General features: G+C 36.9%; 1 protein-coding gene and 1 pseudogene across 2 annotated transcripts; one reads left to right on the top strand and one right to left on the bottom strand.

Moving 5' to 3' along the window:
- Positions 1-1,761: 1,761 nt before the first annotated feature.
- On the bottom strand, positions 1,762-10,275 carry LOC143583764 (chaperone protein dnaJ 50-like). The gene is made up of 10 exons (XM_077065985.1): positions 10,135-10,275; positions 9,978-10,040; positions 9,818-9,884; positions 9,421-9,480; positions 9,255-9,305; positions 9,071-9,151; positions 3,992-4,104; positions 3,790-3,907; positions 3,566-3,692; positions 1,762-2,932 (listed from the first exon to the last, which is right to left on the bottom strand). Exons 1-10 carry the CDS (start codon positions 10,251-10,253, stop codon positions 2,829-2,831), a joined length of 903 nt encoding a protein of 300 aa, XP_076922100.1. The 5' UTR covers positions 10,254-10,275; the 3' UTR covers positions 1,762-2,828.
- A 1,093-nt stretch (positions 10,276-11,368) lies between these two features.
- LOC143583755 (putative pyruvate, phosphate dikinase regulatory protein, chloroplastic pseudogene) lies at positions 11,369-14,801 on the top strand (annotated as a pseudogene). Its single transcript, XR_013144238.1, has 3 exons — positions 11,369-11,759; positions 12,911-13,550; positions 14,528-14,801. The product of XR_013144238.1 is annotated as a putative pyruvate, phosphate dikinase regulatory protein, chloroplastic pseudogene (transcript).
- Positions 14,802-18,822: the final 4,021 nt, after the last annotated feature.

Raw genomic sequence — 18,822 nt, 5'->3', positions numbered from 1 at the left:
ATGAGCAATTGAGCAACTTATCATTCACTTCAACTTTAAGTCGAGCTTGACGCTTGTTAATGATCAAAATTGACAACAGATCACTTTCAATGTCTTCAGCCAGAAATTAACAGGGTCTATATTTCTGTTTCAAGAATTCAATTGCTGAGATAAATTTATAGGAAAATGTATTAGCAAATGAGAGCTTTATCTTAAAAAAGTATTGAGGAAAGTTAGTGGTTTGTGTAAAACGGTAACTTGGAAGTTGATTATGTTTTTGTGTTCCCAGAACAAATCAAGTCAATGCAAAAATGGATTGTTTTTATTTCAAAGAGGGTTTAATTCTTTTGGGGCAAATGTTGTTTTGCTTTGCCATATAAAGTACTGTGCAACTATGATATTATATATGTTCAATTGTTTATATTTTGCAGCATCCCATATTTTATTTTTTCTAAATAGCTTTGTAATAGTCGTTAATTATCAGTTAAGTTATTATTTAATTAGTAAAATAATAAAAACTAAAGAAAAATAACAAAATACTGACCATAAGACTGTTTGCTCCATCAAACTCGTTTGCATACAATTCGGTCAGGGCTTCATTATAGTTTGCATCCTTCAACCGGTAACTTTTGCACAAAAGCCACAGTAAATACACTTTATATCATCAATTTTTCTCATTTGTTAACTAATAATAAATAAAAACAAAAAAAAAAGAAATATTGAATAATTATATACATTTCCTTGTCTCCAAAACTGAGATTTGAGTATAAAGCTTCTCGAAATGGACCGTAACATGGTCTGGCATATCTGTACATAAAAAACAATCTTGTTTTAAGAAAATCAATATACGTTAAACAAAGAGTTAGTAGAAATGAAGATTAGAAATTTACTTCACAGTAAGGACACAAAAGACATGTGTTGAAAATATTCAGCATCAAACGTTGACCGAAATGCCCCTACACAACCATCCGTCCTGTCAAAAACCAAATTATATACATTCATAGTGAGAGCTACATTAAATTGGAATATAAATAGCAAACACAAAATATACATTAGAAAATAGAAAACAGAAATCCCTAATATTTAATCAAAACTATACATTTAGAATCAATCGATTTGTATAACAAAACACCAAAACAAACCAAAATACTAACTGATTCTTGAAAATAAAATCTATGTTTTGAAGCAACATGACATTGAAAACAAAATATGTATATGACTAATCGAATTACATATCAATATGAATAATCGAATTGTTTAAATTGAATCCTTAAATTGGATATGTAATCATCATAGAATTAGGGTTGAAGTTTAAATTTAATTTAATATGTGAATTAGATTACATTTCGACATCAGATGAATCGGATCAGATGATGGATTTCAAATATTGATAAGATGTACTTAACTATTGATATCAAGTTTGATTTGATTGATGTTGAATCGGACTACATCAGAAGATGAAGACTGATTGATTTTTTAATGATCAACATGTGGTTTGACACATACCTTTAAAGTTGAAGATTGGTCGATTTGAAAGCAATTCCAAGCGTAATAAGACGATGCTGATTAGTGATTATCTTCATTGTTAGGGTTAGAGATATTGATTATAATTGGCCGCCGGAAATTAATTAGGCGCGATTTTGAATTGGAAAAATAATTAATTAAAATAATGAAAAAAATTAGAAAATGCAACATGGCAATTTGAAGACATTTGGTGAAAAATCCACTGGTTTATTATATAGAGAGATAGGATAAATGCTAATATTACAATGTAAATTAATAATACTCTAATTTTATACCCGTTTTAACTTATTTAAATCATCAAAATGGTAAAGCAATAGTTGTTGGGAAATGGCAAAACACGTGTGTGGTATATAGTCGAACTTTGATGAATAATGTGTGGCTCTTACTCAAAGATTGATGCATAGTAGATTTAGTAAGACTGGCAAATTTTAGGTTTTAGTATATAAAGAATAGAATAGAACAAAATAGAATGGCAAGTGGACGAAGATTCTATAAGATACGGCCTCAGTTTGGTTTGATTTGCATGAGTCACTAAGAATGTTTGGTTTATTCAACTTTCTTAGAACATATTTAACAACTTTTAACAACATTGCTTGATATGGTTTGTTGGGTCCAACCAACCCAACTAACCTAAGCGATTTGCTTGATCCTTACAAAAATTGTGCATACACGTTCGGCCTAGAAACCTTGTTAAAACGGTCAAAGAGGACCGTGAACCCCATAGCTTTAAATTTGTGTGTTAAATACTACGTTAACAATGCATAAGTTAGTGAACAGGTTCTATGGGGGTTGTCTCATCACATGATCAACACAATTCAATAGGTAACATGCTAAATTATATCTTTTAAAAGCAATATATGCGTGCATGATGCATCTAACAAATCTTTTAGATCAATGTAGATTTATGCAACCCTAGAGCAATCACACAATAAACCAAAAACTCACTTCATCATTCAAACATAAATATACCTAACTGAGATGTAACAATCTTTTAATAAAGTAAGATAATAGACTGTATAAAGTAAAACTACACACTAGACGAAAAATCAACATGTTGACTCATTTTTTTTACGCTAAGTATTCCGATAACGGATAGTTTAAAACAACAAGCAACCCAAATCTGGGACTGCAATTGCGGTATAAACTTGTGAAAACAAAAGAAGTAGCCATAAAGGCATATTAGACTAGAGCTTGCTTAGTATAGTAAGTTCCATGATATTTCTTGATAAGAAATCTTAAAGTAAAATGATGGAGACTAATCTTTAATCTTCTATAGTATTCCAGTTTGTAACATCAAAGTCAAACATTTGACTTTAAAAGTTTGTTCACCTTCTTCGCTTTGACTCTTTACGCATCTCCGAAACGTAAATATCCAGGTTGGACTTCACCCATAACCGCCGGTCAATGAGATCTTTCTTGGTTGCTTCATCTAACAATTGCAAACTTCAAGTTAACTTGGATAACATATATTAGGCAATAAAAAGATGATGGATAAGCTGTTAAAATAATTATGCTATGGAGCATTTATACATGAAAGAAATCACATACATATAAATACATAAATCATTCATTTTCAAAATTTAATTTTTTTTTAAAATACAGAAAATGTTATAATGCAAATTTTATTCGTCTCTTTTAACATTCTAACAAAAATACATCAACAAAAATTTTTTATTTATACAATCTACACACGTATAGGTTATGTGTATCGTGTGTAGGTGTATTTCCTACACATACGTAGACCGTAGTAAAGTTTAAAAATGAGAAACAAGCATATGGATAAATTAGTTTATTGGGTTTTTAGCGTACATAACATAGATATTTGTATGTTGAAGAGGGGGGGGGTCTGAAAGCAATCTCGCTATCCTCTGGGAAATAGGTACGGTTTGCCTACATCCCACCCTCCCAAGACCCTCCTAATAGCCTTGCTATTGTTGAGATTTTTACTAGATATTTGTATGTAAGAAGTAAAACTTTTAATTATATGAACCTTTGATATCTTAAAAAATTAGGTTTGTTCTTTTTGTTATTGTGATATTGCAAAAGAGCTTAGGAGAGTTACCAAGATATTCCCATGAATCACGAGGTGCCCCGAGAGCGCGTCTGGTCAAATAAGACGCATCTTCCCAAGAATACGAAGTTCGTTTTATCTTGTACCTCCAATACCACAATCCATACCATAAAACTAGCTGCAGAAACAAGAGTGTTAAAATCATCAACTTAACAGACTTTTTTAAATCTAAATTTAAATTAAACAAATATAAACAATAATATATATTGAACAACCTTTCCAAGAGTATATGGCAAGAGTATAAAACGAACACCAAGAAGTCCCCACATTGATGGTTTTTCAGCACCTTTTATCTGCAGTTCAAGTTCCTTACTGAGATCTTCCTGCATTTTCCTGTAATAAAAATATTATTATTATTATTATTTTCAAAATTTCCAAAAATATTATTGTAGCTATTACACAACAATAGTTTCATACTTGTCGATCTTGTAACCACCCTTCTTTTTGCTTGCAATTGCCCCCGTGCGTTCCAGTTCCAACGCCTTCAACTTATTTTTATAAGCCGGTGTCCTCTTGACCATGTCAATAGCCTATAAAATAATAATATATACAACATAATTACCAAATGACCTTTTATTACATGTACACGTGGCAAAATGGGAGCTTCAGACGGGTTGGTAACGGGTCAAAACATATTCATTTCTTTATCATTGTAAAGAAGATGGTTGTAGTGAAAGTAATGTTTATTACTTGAAGGTGTGAGAAATACATAAACAACTACATCTATTTATACACAAATAAACCCTAGCTATCAACCCATAAAAGGCCCATGGGCTTTAGCCAACTATATGGGCTAAAACCCTAATTATAACTAAATACAACTAACACTCCTCCTCAAGTTGGAGCATAGATGTTAATCATGCCCAACTTGTTACAAATAAAATCTATCTGAGCTTTCCGGAGCGGTTTAGTTAGAATGTCTGCTAGCTGAAAATTTGTCTTCACATGAACTGGTTGAATGGAAGGAGGATCAGTTTGTGTGCCTACTACTCGATCTCTGATAAGGTGGCAGTCGACCTCAATATGTTTTGTCCTCTCATGAAATACTTGATTCTTGGCTATGTGAATGGCTGACTGACTATCACAGTATAACCTCATCAAGTCATTAGAAACAACCCCGAGCTCTCTGAGAAGACGACGAACCCATGTCATCTCTGATGTTACATCTGCCATGGCTCTATACTCCGATTCGGCACTCGACCGGGAAACCGTGTGTTGCTTCTTACTCTTCCATGATACAAGATTTCCTCCAACAAACACACAATATCCGGTGGTAGATCGTCGAGAAATCGGACAACCTGCCCAATCTGCATCTGAGAACCCTGATATCCGACCATCTCCTTCTTCCGTGAAGGCACCTACACGACAATGACCCTGATCGGAGTATAATATACCCAAGCCAGGTGAGGTCTTAAGATATCTTAAGACACGAAGGGCAGCATCCCAGTGACCGGTGTATGGTGTAGCCATAAATTGGCTCAGAACACTGACAGTAAAGAAGATATCCGGTCGTGTGACGGTTAAATAATTAAGTTTACCAACCAACCGTCTGTATCGCTTAGGATCTTTCATTGGATCTCCTTCCTTTGGGAGGAGTTTCTTTGTAGGAAGCATTGGGGTATCAACAGGTTTACAACCCAGTAAGCCACATTCAGTTAACATATCAAGAACATACTTTCGTTGGGAGAGAAGTATTCCTTGTGGAGAGCGGGATACTTCTATGCCAAGGAAATACCTCAATCGACCTAAGTCGCTGACCTGAAACTGAGACTGAAGAAACTGCTTGAGTTCGATAATCCCGACCTCGTCATCACCTGTGATTATAATGTCATCCACATAAACAACTACGATAATCCTCTTTCCTTTCTGGTGTCTAAAGAAGACAGAGTGATTGTAGGCACTCCGAGTCATCCCAAACTGTCCCATAACACTAGAGAATCGACCACACCATGCCCTGGGAGACTGTTTAAGACCATATAGAGAACGACGTAGCCTGCAAACTTTCAAGGCCTCCTCCTCAACGACGAACCCTGGGGGCTGCTCCATATATACCTCCTCCTCAAGAACACCATTAAGAAAGGCGTTCTTGACATCAAGCTGGTGGAGCGGCCAATGATTAATGGCAGCAAGAGCGATACAAATACGGACAGATGGCATTTTAGCAACTGGAGAGAAGGTTTCATCGTAATCAATGCCATATGCCTGAGAATACCCTTTTGCAACCAACCGAGCCTTTAAGCGGTGTAAGGAGCCATCCGGGTGTAGTTTAACCGTAAACACCCAACGACAACCAACAATACGCTTCCCTTTAGGAAGTGTTTCAAGATCCCATGTATGATTGGACTTTAGAGCCCCAATTTCATCTTCCATAGCCTGTCTCCATCCTGGGTAAGCGAGAGCGCCCGTCACATTATTGGGAATCGGGTAGGAATCAAGGGTAGTGGTGTACGCATGAGATTCAGGAGATAGGTGGGTGTAGGTAACATAGTCCTGAATTGGGTAACGAGTACATTTCCAGGGTTCCATGCGAAAGGAAATAGGTATATCGGGAAGTGGGGCACCAGGAGGATCATAAACGGGAGTATCAGAGGTTGTTGGATCGGGTAAGGATGTATTAGTGAGAGGTGTGGATTGCTCAGATGTAGACGGAGTATCGGAGGGTATTTCGGGGTCGTGGCCAGGGTGTGAATCAAGAGTCGCTGATGTTTGACCCCTACCCCGCCTAGCATATGTGAAAAGCAGTGGCGGAGATTCTGTCGGTGGGTCAGAATCAGTAGAGATTGGATCGGTAAAAGGAATTGACACGGGAATGGTGGGGATGAAGAGAGATGTGGGTATATCGAGGTCGGGAAACGGGTCAGAAACAGGAGTGGAACACTCGGGAAAGTAAGGAGACTCGTGAAAAGTGACATCGGCACTGGTAAAGTATCGGTGAAGTGATGGACTATAGCATCGATACCCTTTTTGAACCCGTGAGTAACCAAGAAAGACACAACGAATGGCTCGAGGATCAAGTTTGATGGTTTTTGGACTATGGTCATGAACATAAGCGACGCAACCAAATACTTTAGGTGCGAGAGGAAATGGATCATCGTTGGGAAATAGTACAGAAAACGGTGTTTTACCATGAAGAACGGTTGAGGGCATGCGGTTAATCAGATATGTGGCAGTGAGAACGGCATCTCCCCAAAAACGATGAGGAACACGTGATTGGATCATGATTGTGCGAGCAACATCCAATATGTGACGATTTTTGCGTTCGGACACACCATTTTGTTGAGATGTATAAGCACACGATGATTCATGAATAATGCCGTTGGTTTTTAAGTATGAAAAAAAGTCGGTGGAAAAATATTCTTTAGCATTATCAGATCGTAAAGTTTTAATGGTGGTGTTAAATTGGTTTTGAACATAAGCATTAAATTCTCGAAATATGGAAAATACCTCACTACGAGATTTCAACAAATAAACCCAAGTAGTGCGAGAATAGTCATCAATAAAGGTAATAAAATATTCAAAACCCAACGTGGATTTGATAGGGCAAGGACCCCATACATCAGAATGCAACAGTTCAAAACAAGAACTGACTCGATTGGGCACCCTAGGGGGATAGGGACGCCTGATATGTTTACCAAGTTGACACGACTCACAATGAAAATTAAAAGACGAAAGTGGTAAATCTGGTCGCATTTGCCTCAGAACCGCTGTAGAGGGATGACCTAACCGAGAGTGAGCCTCCCTGACAGCGGAATCACATAAGTTTGCTACAGGATGCGAAAACGGGGATATACGATAGAGACCTCCTGATTCAAAACCAGTACCAATTACCCGATTTGTTCCTAGTTCATGAAAAACGCAGTGAGTTGGGTAAAAGGTCACAGAACAGTTGTTTTGTTTGGTAATCTGACTCACTGAACAAAGACTGGTAGGAAATTTAGGAACAAATAGGATAGAAGACAGTTTTAGGTTTTCCGAGTTACTGATGGATTCTATGCCGAGAACGGGACATGAAGATCCATCGGCAAGACGTACCGGTGCATGGGAAACATTTTGAAGACTAGAAAAAATACCCCGATTCCCAGTCATGTGATGTGTGGCTCCAGAATCAATCACCCATGATAAGTCAAGGCTAGAAGGTTTACCTGAATGTGCCGAGCTGGTTTGAGGATGAGGCAACTGGGAGGTAAGAAACCGTTGAATAAGATCATGCTCCTCTTTAGTAAATGTATACATGTATGTATTTTCGCCCATAGTGATACACGAAACTGAAAATTGACTGTGAACAGTAACAAGTGCGGGTGGAGGGCGGGAACAGATTCCGGCGTAAACAGTTACTCGTCGTGAACAGTTAATCCCGGCAGCGAACAGTAATTCCGGCAGCGAACAGTAACTTTCCGGCAGCGAACAATAACTTTCCGGCAGTGAACAGAAATTCCGGCAGTGAACAGTTACTTCCGAGTGAACAGTAATTCCCGGCATGAACAGTGTTTTCGGCATGAACAGTAACTTCCGGCGTGAACAGTGTTTCCGCAATGAACAGTATCAGTGAACAGTGATCCGCGTGAACAGTGCTCGTCAGTGAACAATAGTTTCACGGTCGAAAAGAGAAAAAAAAAACAAAGAAAAGATTTCGTGACAGGACAGAACAACAAGGCAAGAGCTTGTTTCAGATCTGAAGGCTGCTGGTGACGGCTGGTCAGACTCAGGTTCGGGTCAGATCGCGGCTAGGGTTTGGATCGAGAGCCGTAGCTCTGATACCATGTAAAGAAGATGGTTGTAGTGAAAGTAATGTTAATTACTTGAAGGTGTGAGAAATACATAAACAATTACATCTATTTATACACAAATAAACCCTAGCTATCAACCCATAAAAGGCCCATGGGCTTTAGCCAACTATATGGGCTAAATATAACTAAATACAACTAACAATCATTTCAAACAATGCTCAAACTGATCCGAAAATCAAATGAGCAGTGCACGAGGCACTTGTTATTTAAAAATTACTAAAAACTATTTAGGGGGTGTTTGGGATTGCTTATTTTACTTCCTTGTGACTTATAACTTTCATAAAAAAGTCATAAGGTGTTTGGCAAAATTGAAAGTTGTGAGGGGAATAGGTTATAAGTTACACTTTTGTAACTTATAACTTATGAGAATAAGTTATAAGGAGGTGGAAATAAGGAATCCCAAACACCCCCTTATATATAATATTTTAAGTTGATAAGTTTTAAACACTAATATATAATGAATTAAAATAGATAAATTCAAAAAAAGCTGTAGTAACACCAAAGAAGTTTTGTGTACAACAAAAATAAGTGTTTAACCCTATGTAATTATGTATACAAGTAGTCTATGCATAAGCCAAAAGGTAGAAGTAATCTATGCAGAAAGTCACTTTAACTCAAGCGTGAGCGCATTAGACCGCATCCCGCATTATGCGACTTAAACCAATTGCTCAATTCAACAAAATTAAAGTTATGTTTGAAAATTATTTACCTGATGATACCGTGTCCATTGATTTAAATACTGAAATCCCGAGAGGACTAGAAGAAGTCCAATTAAGACAGCACGAGGATCCTAAACAATGAAAAATTAGTAAATTAGTATTGTCAATGATTAATAAAAACGCGCTAAAGCTTTGTTACAATCTTCAAATTGAAAAAAAATGTCTAAAACTTACAGTTTTGTGCCCATAGTATGCATGATAATAGCGAGCTGTATTGTAGAATACCTAAAATCGAAAAAAAAGGGACACTAACATCATTATAAGTTGATTAGATGAATACAATATTATATGTAAACCAGATTTGAACAAAGACATGAAGGATTTCCAAGTGGTAGCTTACCTCCTCAGGATGCTCAATTGCATAATCATATTGCCCTCTTGTAACTTCATCTTTTAATATCTATGAAACAAAACAGAAAGTAACACGTAACTACATATCTGGATTACAAATTTACACCAAAGATTCAATATTCACTACATTTCAACAAGTTTTGATGCAGCTAACATTATATCAATCTCAAACTTAACAATTAACTTATTTAGCCTCAAAACTCAATTCGTGTCTTATCGTGTTGAACAGGTTAGAGACGACACAGTTAACACAAGTATCCAGAATGCGAAATAATGAACCCCAGCCTCCTAAATTAAATTATTATTAAAATACTATAAAATTGCATAGTGTGCCCAATTATCATACAGAATTGAAGCTCATTTAATAAAGAGTTTGGATTCGATACCTCATACGCATTCGCAATCTTAACAAACAACTTCTTCGACTCAGGATCGGGGTTTTTATCCGGATGACTACAAAAACAAACAAACAAACACACATCTCTCAATTCAATTCAAACAACTCATCAATTGCATAATCAATAACTAAGAAACAAACAAACTTACTGCTTTAACGAGAGCTTGTAGTAGGCTCTCTTGATTTCAGATGCATTTGCATTTTGCGAAACCCTAAATAAAACAATTGAAACAAATTCAGCTAATTATTAATTAATTAATTAATTAAAATGAAGTAATTGGTTATTATTGAAATGTTGTTGTTTACCCTAGTAGATCGTAGCAATCGTCTTCGTCACAGTAGATTGATATCGAAGGTTGAATGAAGAAGATGATGAGAAGCGATACGACGGCGTATGGTCGAAACGACGTCGTCGTAGCCATCATCGTCTTTGATCTGAGAACTCGTCTGGGAGAACTCGTCTGGGACTCGTTTTGTGTTATGTAAACAGGGGATGTGTCTAATTACGTTTTTAACCTTCTAACTTCGTTTAATTATTATTATTATTATTATTATTATTATTATTATTATTATGTAGTGAAATGGTTGGGCCTTGACTGCGTTTTGGGCTGTCTAAATCTGGGTCTTGGATGATTGGATCCGGTCCAGTTTCGATCCGATCCGTTAATTATTTCGGTCAGGTTTGTAAGACTTTCGTTGTGTTATGTTTATTTCAAAGTTTAAGAACTAGTCTGCATGTGTAAATCCAACATACTAGACTTTCTAAGTTAAGGGCGTTTCATTTTCTGAAAGATCTTGTTCAAGGATCGATGGGAAAAAACAAACCGGATCTTAGAATTCAATGCCATTGCGGCATTGCCCATTGTGGGTAAACTCTTTGTGATTGGCGATTTTTTGACTTTTGAGCTAAAGCATAAGGATTGGGCCTAAGGTTGTTCGGCAATTTTGATTGAGCCCAAGTATGAGGGTCGGACTTGTTGCTAATTTTTGGGCTTATTGAACGATGAGTTAGCATATATGGCCATATGGGTGTTCAAAAAAACCTGAAAATCTGAAAATACAAATCCGAATTTTCGGATATCCAATATGATATCTGAATCTTAAATATTCGAAATTTCGGATTCGGATAGTAAATTTGGAAAATTTTCTAATAGTGAAATTGTGAAAAGCACTATTTAAAATGTTCGGATATTCAATTTTAAACACCTCTGTCGCCGCACCCACACCGGTAGAGATAAGGACCGATTCTAATATTTGAACAAATTCAGTTTAAATCAAACGTGGAGATTTTTTTTCTTTCTATTATTAAAATACTGAATAATACGGACAGAGTTTTTCATTAATTATTAATTCAAACGTGTAACCCATACTTGTTCGTCACCTTACACTATTCTTTGTACACGTGGATTATAACCTATCCATTGCAGTACTAATTATTATCATTTCATTTTAACACACTGTTTTATTTCAACGAGCACACTGCACACACCGTCCGTTATTTTACCCGCTAACCAAAAATGAAAAATTAAAAAACAAGCAAATGAAACCAGCAATAACTGAACCGGCAGCAGCTACCGTCGGCAACCCGACGTCACACCGTTCTCTGAGCTCTCAACTGAACCGTTGGTCCAGAGCTCGAGCGATCAGATCCGGCCGTAAGCTCGACCGCCATGCTCAACCTAAGTCACCGAAAACGTTGATGTACAGTTCATTCGATCAGAAGGTGGTGAGGCGGTTGTAAGTAGTTCGTCGGAGGAAGATGATACCGGAGGAACGAGGGAGGAAGCAGTTGTTGTTGTTAAAGGAAAGGAGATATACATGGTTTCCGACGGGTCAGGACGGACGGCGGAGCATTCAACGCGGCGTTAGGTCAATTTGAGCATTTTATGATCGACGGTGGTTGTCCAGTTTATACTCGCTTGTTTTCCGGGGTAATTATGAGTTTGGATCAAATACAAATGAAATTAACGTGCTAATTGTGAGAATTACATCATAATGTAATTATGTAATTACTCTATAATTACTCTACTTGTATAGTTGAATATATGATTACTTTACTTGATTCTCATAATTAGCACGTTAATTTCATTTGTACGTTAACTTTCCCCTATTCTAATTATTATTCCCAAAATATGGTAGTTTTTTATTACAGACCTAATGTTTTACATAATTCATTATGAACACTGTTCTAAAATTGGTACAGATTATGTAATTGTATCCTGTGAATGCGAAATTAATGTGTAATTGAAACTAGTGTTGATTCGAAACTAGATCATTTTTTCTCATATTTCAACAAAATTCTTCGCATTATGAACTGGTAATGTAGCAAGGTATGTTGTATGGGCAACAAATGTGCGGTTTATATCTTTTGGGTTGAGTTTATTCGTTTGGGCTCACTCTGATGCAATTATGAAGTTGTACATGCTTATTTAATCAAAAACTAGGGGTGTAAACGAGCCAAGCCAAGCTTGACAATGCTCTAGCTCGGCTTGTTTTGACTTACAAGGGCTTGGGCTCGAGCTTGGCTCGTTTCAAGCTCTTTCTCTAAAGCTCAAGCTCGGGCTTGGCTCGTTTATTTTTAGTAATAAATTTATATACAATTTTTTTATTATTTTGATATATTTTGGGAAAAGCAGTAAACGAATCCTAATCTCAGCCTGAGCTCGTTGAGTACCTTAAACGAGCCAAAGTTCGGCTTGAGCTCTAGAAGTCCAAAAGAGGTAAAACTCAAAATTACCCAAGGTTCGTTAGACGAGCCTAAATGAGCTTCCCATACAAGGCTCGAGCTCGGGCTCGATAACTAAACGAGCTTTATTTGAGGCTCGGGCTCGACTCAAGTTCGTAAAAGCTCGCCTCGGGTTTGACTGAAGTTCGAAAAAGCTTGGCTTGTCTCGAGCATTTTATTGGCTCGTTTGCACCCCTAGTATCTGAGACAAACTTTGAGGAAGCCAACCGTAACCAACGATGACGTAGGCTCTTAATAGTCTTTTGGTTTGATTTCTTCTTTATGAGCTGTAACAATTTCATATTTAGATTCGTCTTAATCTTTAATTCTAAGCTTAACTGGAACTTCACATTGCAGATTAATGATATGGATCGGCTTATGGAGATTATAATGCAAGCAGCCAAACAAGATGCAATCCTCATATACACATTAGCAGATGAAAAACTTGCAGATTCAGCAAGACAAACCTGCAAATCATGGAACATACAATCAACAGATGTTCTTAGACCAATCACAGATGCAATTGCATCCTATTTAGGCCTCTCACCGTCCGGTCTCCCTCGTGGGGCCCCCGGGAGACAATTCCCACTAACCGAACAATACTTCAAACGCATCGACGCCATTGAATTCACAATTAAACAAGACGATGGAGCTTATCCACAGAACCTGCACAAGGCTGATATTATTATTGCGGGTGTCTCGCGATCAGGTAAGACTCCATTGTCAATTTATTTAGCTCAGAAAGAATTCAAAGTGGCAAATGTGCCTATTGTGAAAGGTGTTGACTTGCCCAAGAGTTTATTTGAGGTTGACCCGAAAAAGGTCTTTGCTTTGACTTTGAATCCTGTTATGTTGCAAACTATAAGACGAGAAAGAGCAAAGAGTTTAGGGTACCTTGAAGATGAGAGAAGTGATTATGCTGAGATGGTTCATGTGAGAGAAGAGTTGGATTATGCTAACAAGATTTTCACACAAAATCTGGCCTGGCCCGTTATCGGTGAGTATATCAGTTTTTCTAATGAAAGAAATGCTTTATTAACTGGATGTGGTAAACTGGCAGGTTGAGTGGGTAGGATAATGGGTCTAAATGGGCCCGAGTGGCAAAGTTGCAGGTCGAGTGAGTTGGATAACATGTCAAATGGGCCCGATTGGTAAAATGGCGGGTCAAGTGGGTTGGATAACGAGTCAAAATGGGTCCGGTTTGAACTTTTTTGTTGGTCGTTTTTGTGGTTAAATCGAACCAAAAACTGATAATTCGGTTTTTTAGCCTTGAAAGCCGTTCCACTTCGATTTTTTTTGTTACATTTCGGTTTTGTTTTTTTGTTTTTTATGTAGTTTAGGCTTGAAATATTTGAGCAGCAAAAAATTTGGCCCAAAATAATTTATTTGGGCCTAAAACTATTTGTCAATTAATGATAATATAAATATGGGCTAAAATACTTGGGCAGTTGGGTTACAATATTTATTAAATTCTTATCAATTACTGAACATTCAAAATAAGAATAAAAATCCATAAACTGGGTTCGATTTTAGTTACATGCAAAACCAAACCAATCCAAAAGTTCGGTTTTTGATTGATTTTGGTTATTTCTTGTTTGGTTTTTTCAATTTTAATTACATGCAAAACCGAAATCGAACCAAAAATTCGGGTTTTGTTTGGGCCCGATTATTTCGGTTCAGTTTCATGCACATCCCAAAATTAACCGTAAGTTCATAACCCGATTGACATATTCATAAATAATTGTGAAATTGCCACCTATTATTTAGCTTGAAAATACCATGGTTTATATCTACTAATATATTGATTATGTGTTATTGAATGCATCAATCCTATGTGTGATTCACATGTTTTCTTAAAAAAAAATCTTACAATCTTATGATTTTAAGGTCAGCATTATGCTTAGTTGGTCAACACACAGTTGATAACATCCCCTTCTTTAGTGATTATTAATGTGGAGTTTTTAATCATCACAGAAGTAACTGGTAAAGCAATCGAAGAAATCGCTGCAATCATATTGAGAATCTACCAAGATCGCGGGTCATTCATGCCAATAATCTCAAAGCTCTACTAGACAATGTCACAAGTTCTTGTTAATAAAGTGTTGTGTTTCAAATGACTACCAACTTTTCACAATATAACATGATGAAATAATATTTCCATTATATATACAAAATAACAAGAAAAAAACTGACCCTATATCTTTCTCAAAGTTTTAGATTCTGTGTGTAATGACAAATCATATAATTTTTTTTTCACTCATATCACCCTTTGAAAATTTGAAAATGTTCTGTAAATAGTTGCCACTGATCAAGTGCTGGATACGTGTATAAAACAAAGAAAACAAGTAATATATACACCAGTAGCTCCTTGGTAGATCCGCTCAGTCAATCGAGTAACTTTTGTCAACGTTATACTTGGCCATTGAGAGGGTGAAGTATATTAGTAGGATGGTTCCCATGCTTGACCTGGTAAAATAGGGTATGCATAAAAAGTTAGTTCGCGTTATAGTTGACATGATAGGCGTGACAGATGGGTTGAGTAACGCGTTATAAATAGGTCAATAAGTAAAAAACAAGTCAAAATGGGTAAAAATCCTTGAAAAGATCATGTCAGATTGGGTTGAACCTAGGGGTGTCAACCGTTCAATCAAAAACACGAGCCTTATTTTTTTTGAGTAGAAAATATCAGTCATAAATTGTACACGCTTAAAATCATGTGACATGCACACGTGCCCTTTAAAAACTTGTTGGGTTTTTAAAAATGGGTTAAATGGATCATACACGGGTTAACGAATCAACATGTTTAATTACATGGGCGGATCTAGGTGCATGGGTGCGGGTTCACGGGAACCCACTGAGTTTCGGATTTTATATAGAGCGTCCATATAAAAGATGAGAGTGAACCCATATATAAATTGTGAGTGAACCCATACATTAACTAGAAAAGTGGTATGGTGGTAAACAATAAGCCTTTCAATGTAAGAGCCCATGTTCAATTCCCTCTTAAAGCCAACCTTTATTTATATTTTAATAACTGGTTACTTCCGGTTTTAATTTTTATTTTAGCTATATGGTTATTAAGTAATTATGGTTGTGATGCACCATGTAATATCATTCAACCACAAATTGAACAATGGTTATTGAGCTTTAGTCCAGTACTCCATTTTGTTTATGTTGGTATGCTTATAAGCCATTTCTGATACAATAAAAAAGAATGAAAATTATGGAGAATTTCCCAACCCCTGGTCTCCTCTATTAGTTTCTTGGGGACAAAATGATCTGATCACGCAATCACAAATGATGTTAGTGTATATATGGTCATATATTGTACAATTCTCATATAATTGTCTTTCATGATTGATGCAGTCGATGATGCTACCATCAAACGTGTAGCATACAGATTTGTATTTGACCAATTTAAACCTCTTTCTGCACGTCATTTGCAACATGGTTATAATTTATAATCTGTATATTTAAAGTTTTGTAGCCGTAGTTTTAGAATATTCATTGCTTGATTGACAGATATGAATTTTTATTGATTATCTATATGTTGTGTGTTGAAAAATTGAATATTTATTTTGAGGTATCCATGTCCACAGAATGAATCGGGCCGCCAGTCATGGCCAAGGAGGCGTTTACGTAAGCCAAATCGATTTAAGCATAAGTCCATGATCATACTTTATAAATTGACATTGTTAATTGTATTTTTTTCACATTTGTTAACGTCTAATCACTTTGCAAGTTTATTTGCGTGAACATGTTTGTTAAGTTTGACAATTATTAATATCAGCTTCTAATGATGATGTTTGTTTTTTATTACTGTAACGTATATTTATTATGTGATAAATCTAACCGGTGATAACCTTCGAAATGACCCGTACCTTCGAACGGACTCGAACCGTCAACCGACCCAAACAGTGAACCCATTGAAAAAAAAACCTTGGATCCGCCACTGTTTAATTAAATAGATTGACAAGTTGACCAGTCTAATTAAATGAGTCAAACAAGGTAACTTGAAAATGACTCATTTAATTAAACATGTCAACTCGAACACGACCTATTTATTAAATGAGATATGACAACCGAAAATATGAAAAAGATGGTTCATGTTCTTACAAGGTGGCAAAGAAGAAGACAATTCTTGTGGGGTTGATGATGGATGCTTGTCTAAAACTAGATGATCTTTTGCCGATGAGTTTGCCTTTTGTCGGTGTTCCGGCGGAAGTAACGATGCTAATTTGGTGGTGGCTTTGTGGCTCGATGGTCCCTATGGATTCTGTACTCTTACATTAAGATGTAACAGTTAGACATAATGGCACCCTCGTTGATTCAAACTGGTAAAGTGTGAGGCCTCACCCAAACTAACTGTGTGTTTGATTGGACCACTTTGACTCTATATCGAGAACTACAATAATTGAACACTATATGAGATTGATATGATCCATGTCTCATTTTTCAATTGATGTCTTATACAGAAAGGATAAATGACAACGATTACTATAAATTCATTATCTTGCAATAAGGTATTCCAAGATACTTTGGTTATGGATTTAAAATGTCATATTCGGTTGGGGACAGCTATGTGTAGCTAGAACGCCTCTGGCTGTCAGCGTTGTGATACTTGACCCAAATACGTCCAAGTGGGAGACTGTTGGATTTTATGGTCGTTTCGGGTCAAGTCAATGTGACCGATCCGAATGTGACCCGGACAGAGTTACACCGGGGTAACGAGACAAAGGCCTACTTAAATAATAATTAGGCCCGACACAATATATATTAGGTGGACTGGATGTTGATTAAAGGCTTTATTTGGTTAATTGGGCTTAAGCCCAAATTGGTTTAATTGTTAAACCCTAAATGTGTTATCTATAAATACATAATATTATCTATTTATGGAACTTCAACAAACCCTAGCCTCCCTTTTCTCACTAGTCCAGCCGCCACCACCGCCGGCCGTTTTTCCGGCCACCGGAAAAACGCGCCGCCACCTTCTCCGGTCTTTTGACATCACATACCACCATCTCAGCCTCCCATAGCTAACTGGTGCTTCTTGTCCGTCTATAACCGAGCTGCTATTGCTGTGTTGTTGTTATCGGAGACCCGCCGGAAAACCGCTGCTGCTGTTTGCTGCTGCCGGAGACCCGCCGGAAAAACGTGGCAGCCACCTGACCACCGCAGCAAGCCACCGGACCACCACAGTTACCAGCCACTGCTGTTTTGTGTTGTCTGCTGCCATTTGCTGCCTATTTCCGCCGTTATATAATTCGCCGGAATCCGCCATCGCCGCCGCTAGCCGCCGCTAGCCGCCGCCGTTGTCGGATTTGCTTGGTGTTGTTGATTGTGTCATCTAGCTCATCTCGTTAGCCTTAGGTGTCTTCCCGGTTTGTGTATAACCGAGGTATATCGAATACCCATCTATGGTTGTTTACTTTATGTTTATTCGTACTCGTATAATGGTTGTAATCGGATCCGGGTTCGGGTTTCCGTTTTGGTTCGATTAAATCGTTTAACTTTCTGCTGCGTTTTCATAACTCGTTTTTATATTTGATTATTAATATTGATTAATAACTATTAAACGAATTATTAACTTAAACGGGTTAAAAAGGTTTGTCCGTTTTCGTTCCGAACCACCGTTGAAACCCAACAGTGGTATCAGAGCTGCGGTTACAACGTACGAGTCTATACCGGTTCGTTTAAAAACCGGATCTACATCTTAAACTTTAAATCGTTTAAAGTTTTGATCTAGATTTATTTTCGGGTGATTTTGAGTTGGTCAAAGTTTTGTTTATTTTATTTGACCAAGTCAAAACGACCCGAAATTTTATTTATTTTGAATATGTAAATCCGGCTTCGACCTATGTGTTTGTTTGGTTGTGTTTGGTGTTTGAGCTTGTTTTGGCCATATGGTTGGTTCAAAAGTTGTAAAAAGGTTATTATTTAATTTTCGGTTTTCTTTCGGCCATAAAGATGGTTCAAATTTGTAATAGGACATATTATTGTTAGTTTATAAATTTGTAATTAAGAAGACGCGAAGATAACCAAGGACGAGCTCAAGGACCTTTTGGAGTTACTGGGAGTTCGGACAAGATGACGGGATGCACGGAGAAGTCCATCCTTGTGGTTGTTTGTGTTTTGAACCCCTTGACCCGATCGGTCTCCCTAATTGGCTCTAGCGAGACCGATCAACTTTTGGCCATAAGGATTTACATATTATTGTTATTTGCTATATGTGGTTGCTTGGTTTGTTAATAATAGGATTGTAATATCAC

The sequence above is a fragment of the Bidens hawaiensis genome, unplaced genomic scaffold (assembly GCF_021521415.1).
Source record: "Bidens hawaiensis isolate Kalapana, Puna unplaced genomic scaffold, B.hawaiensis_p1.1 tig00032505_1, whole genome shotgun sequence".
Classification (NCBI taxonomy): Eukaryota; Viridiplantae; Streptophyta; class Magnoliopsida; order Asterales; family Asteraceae; genus Bidens; species Bidens hawaiensis.
Note: the sequence above shows the minus strand (reverse complement) of the source record. Positions and strands in the feature narration are given on the sequence as shown.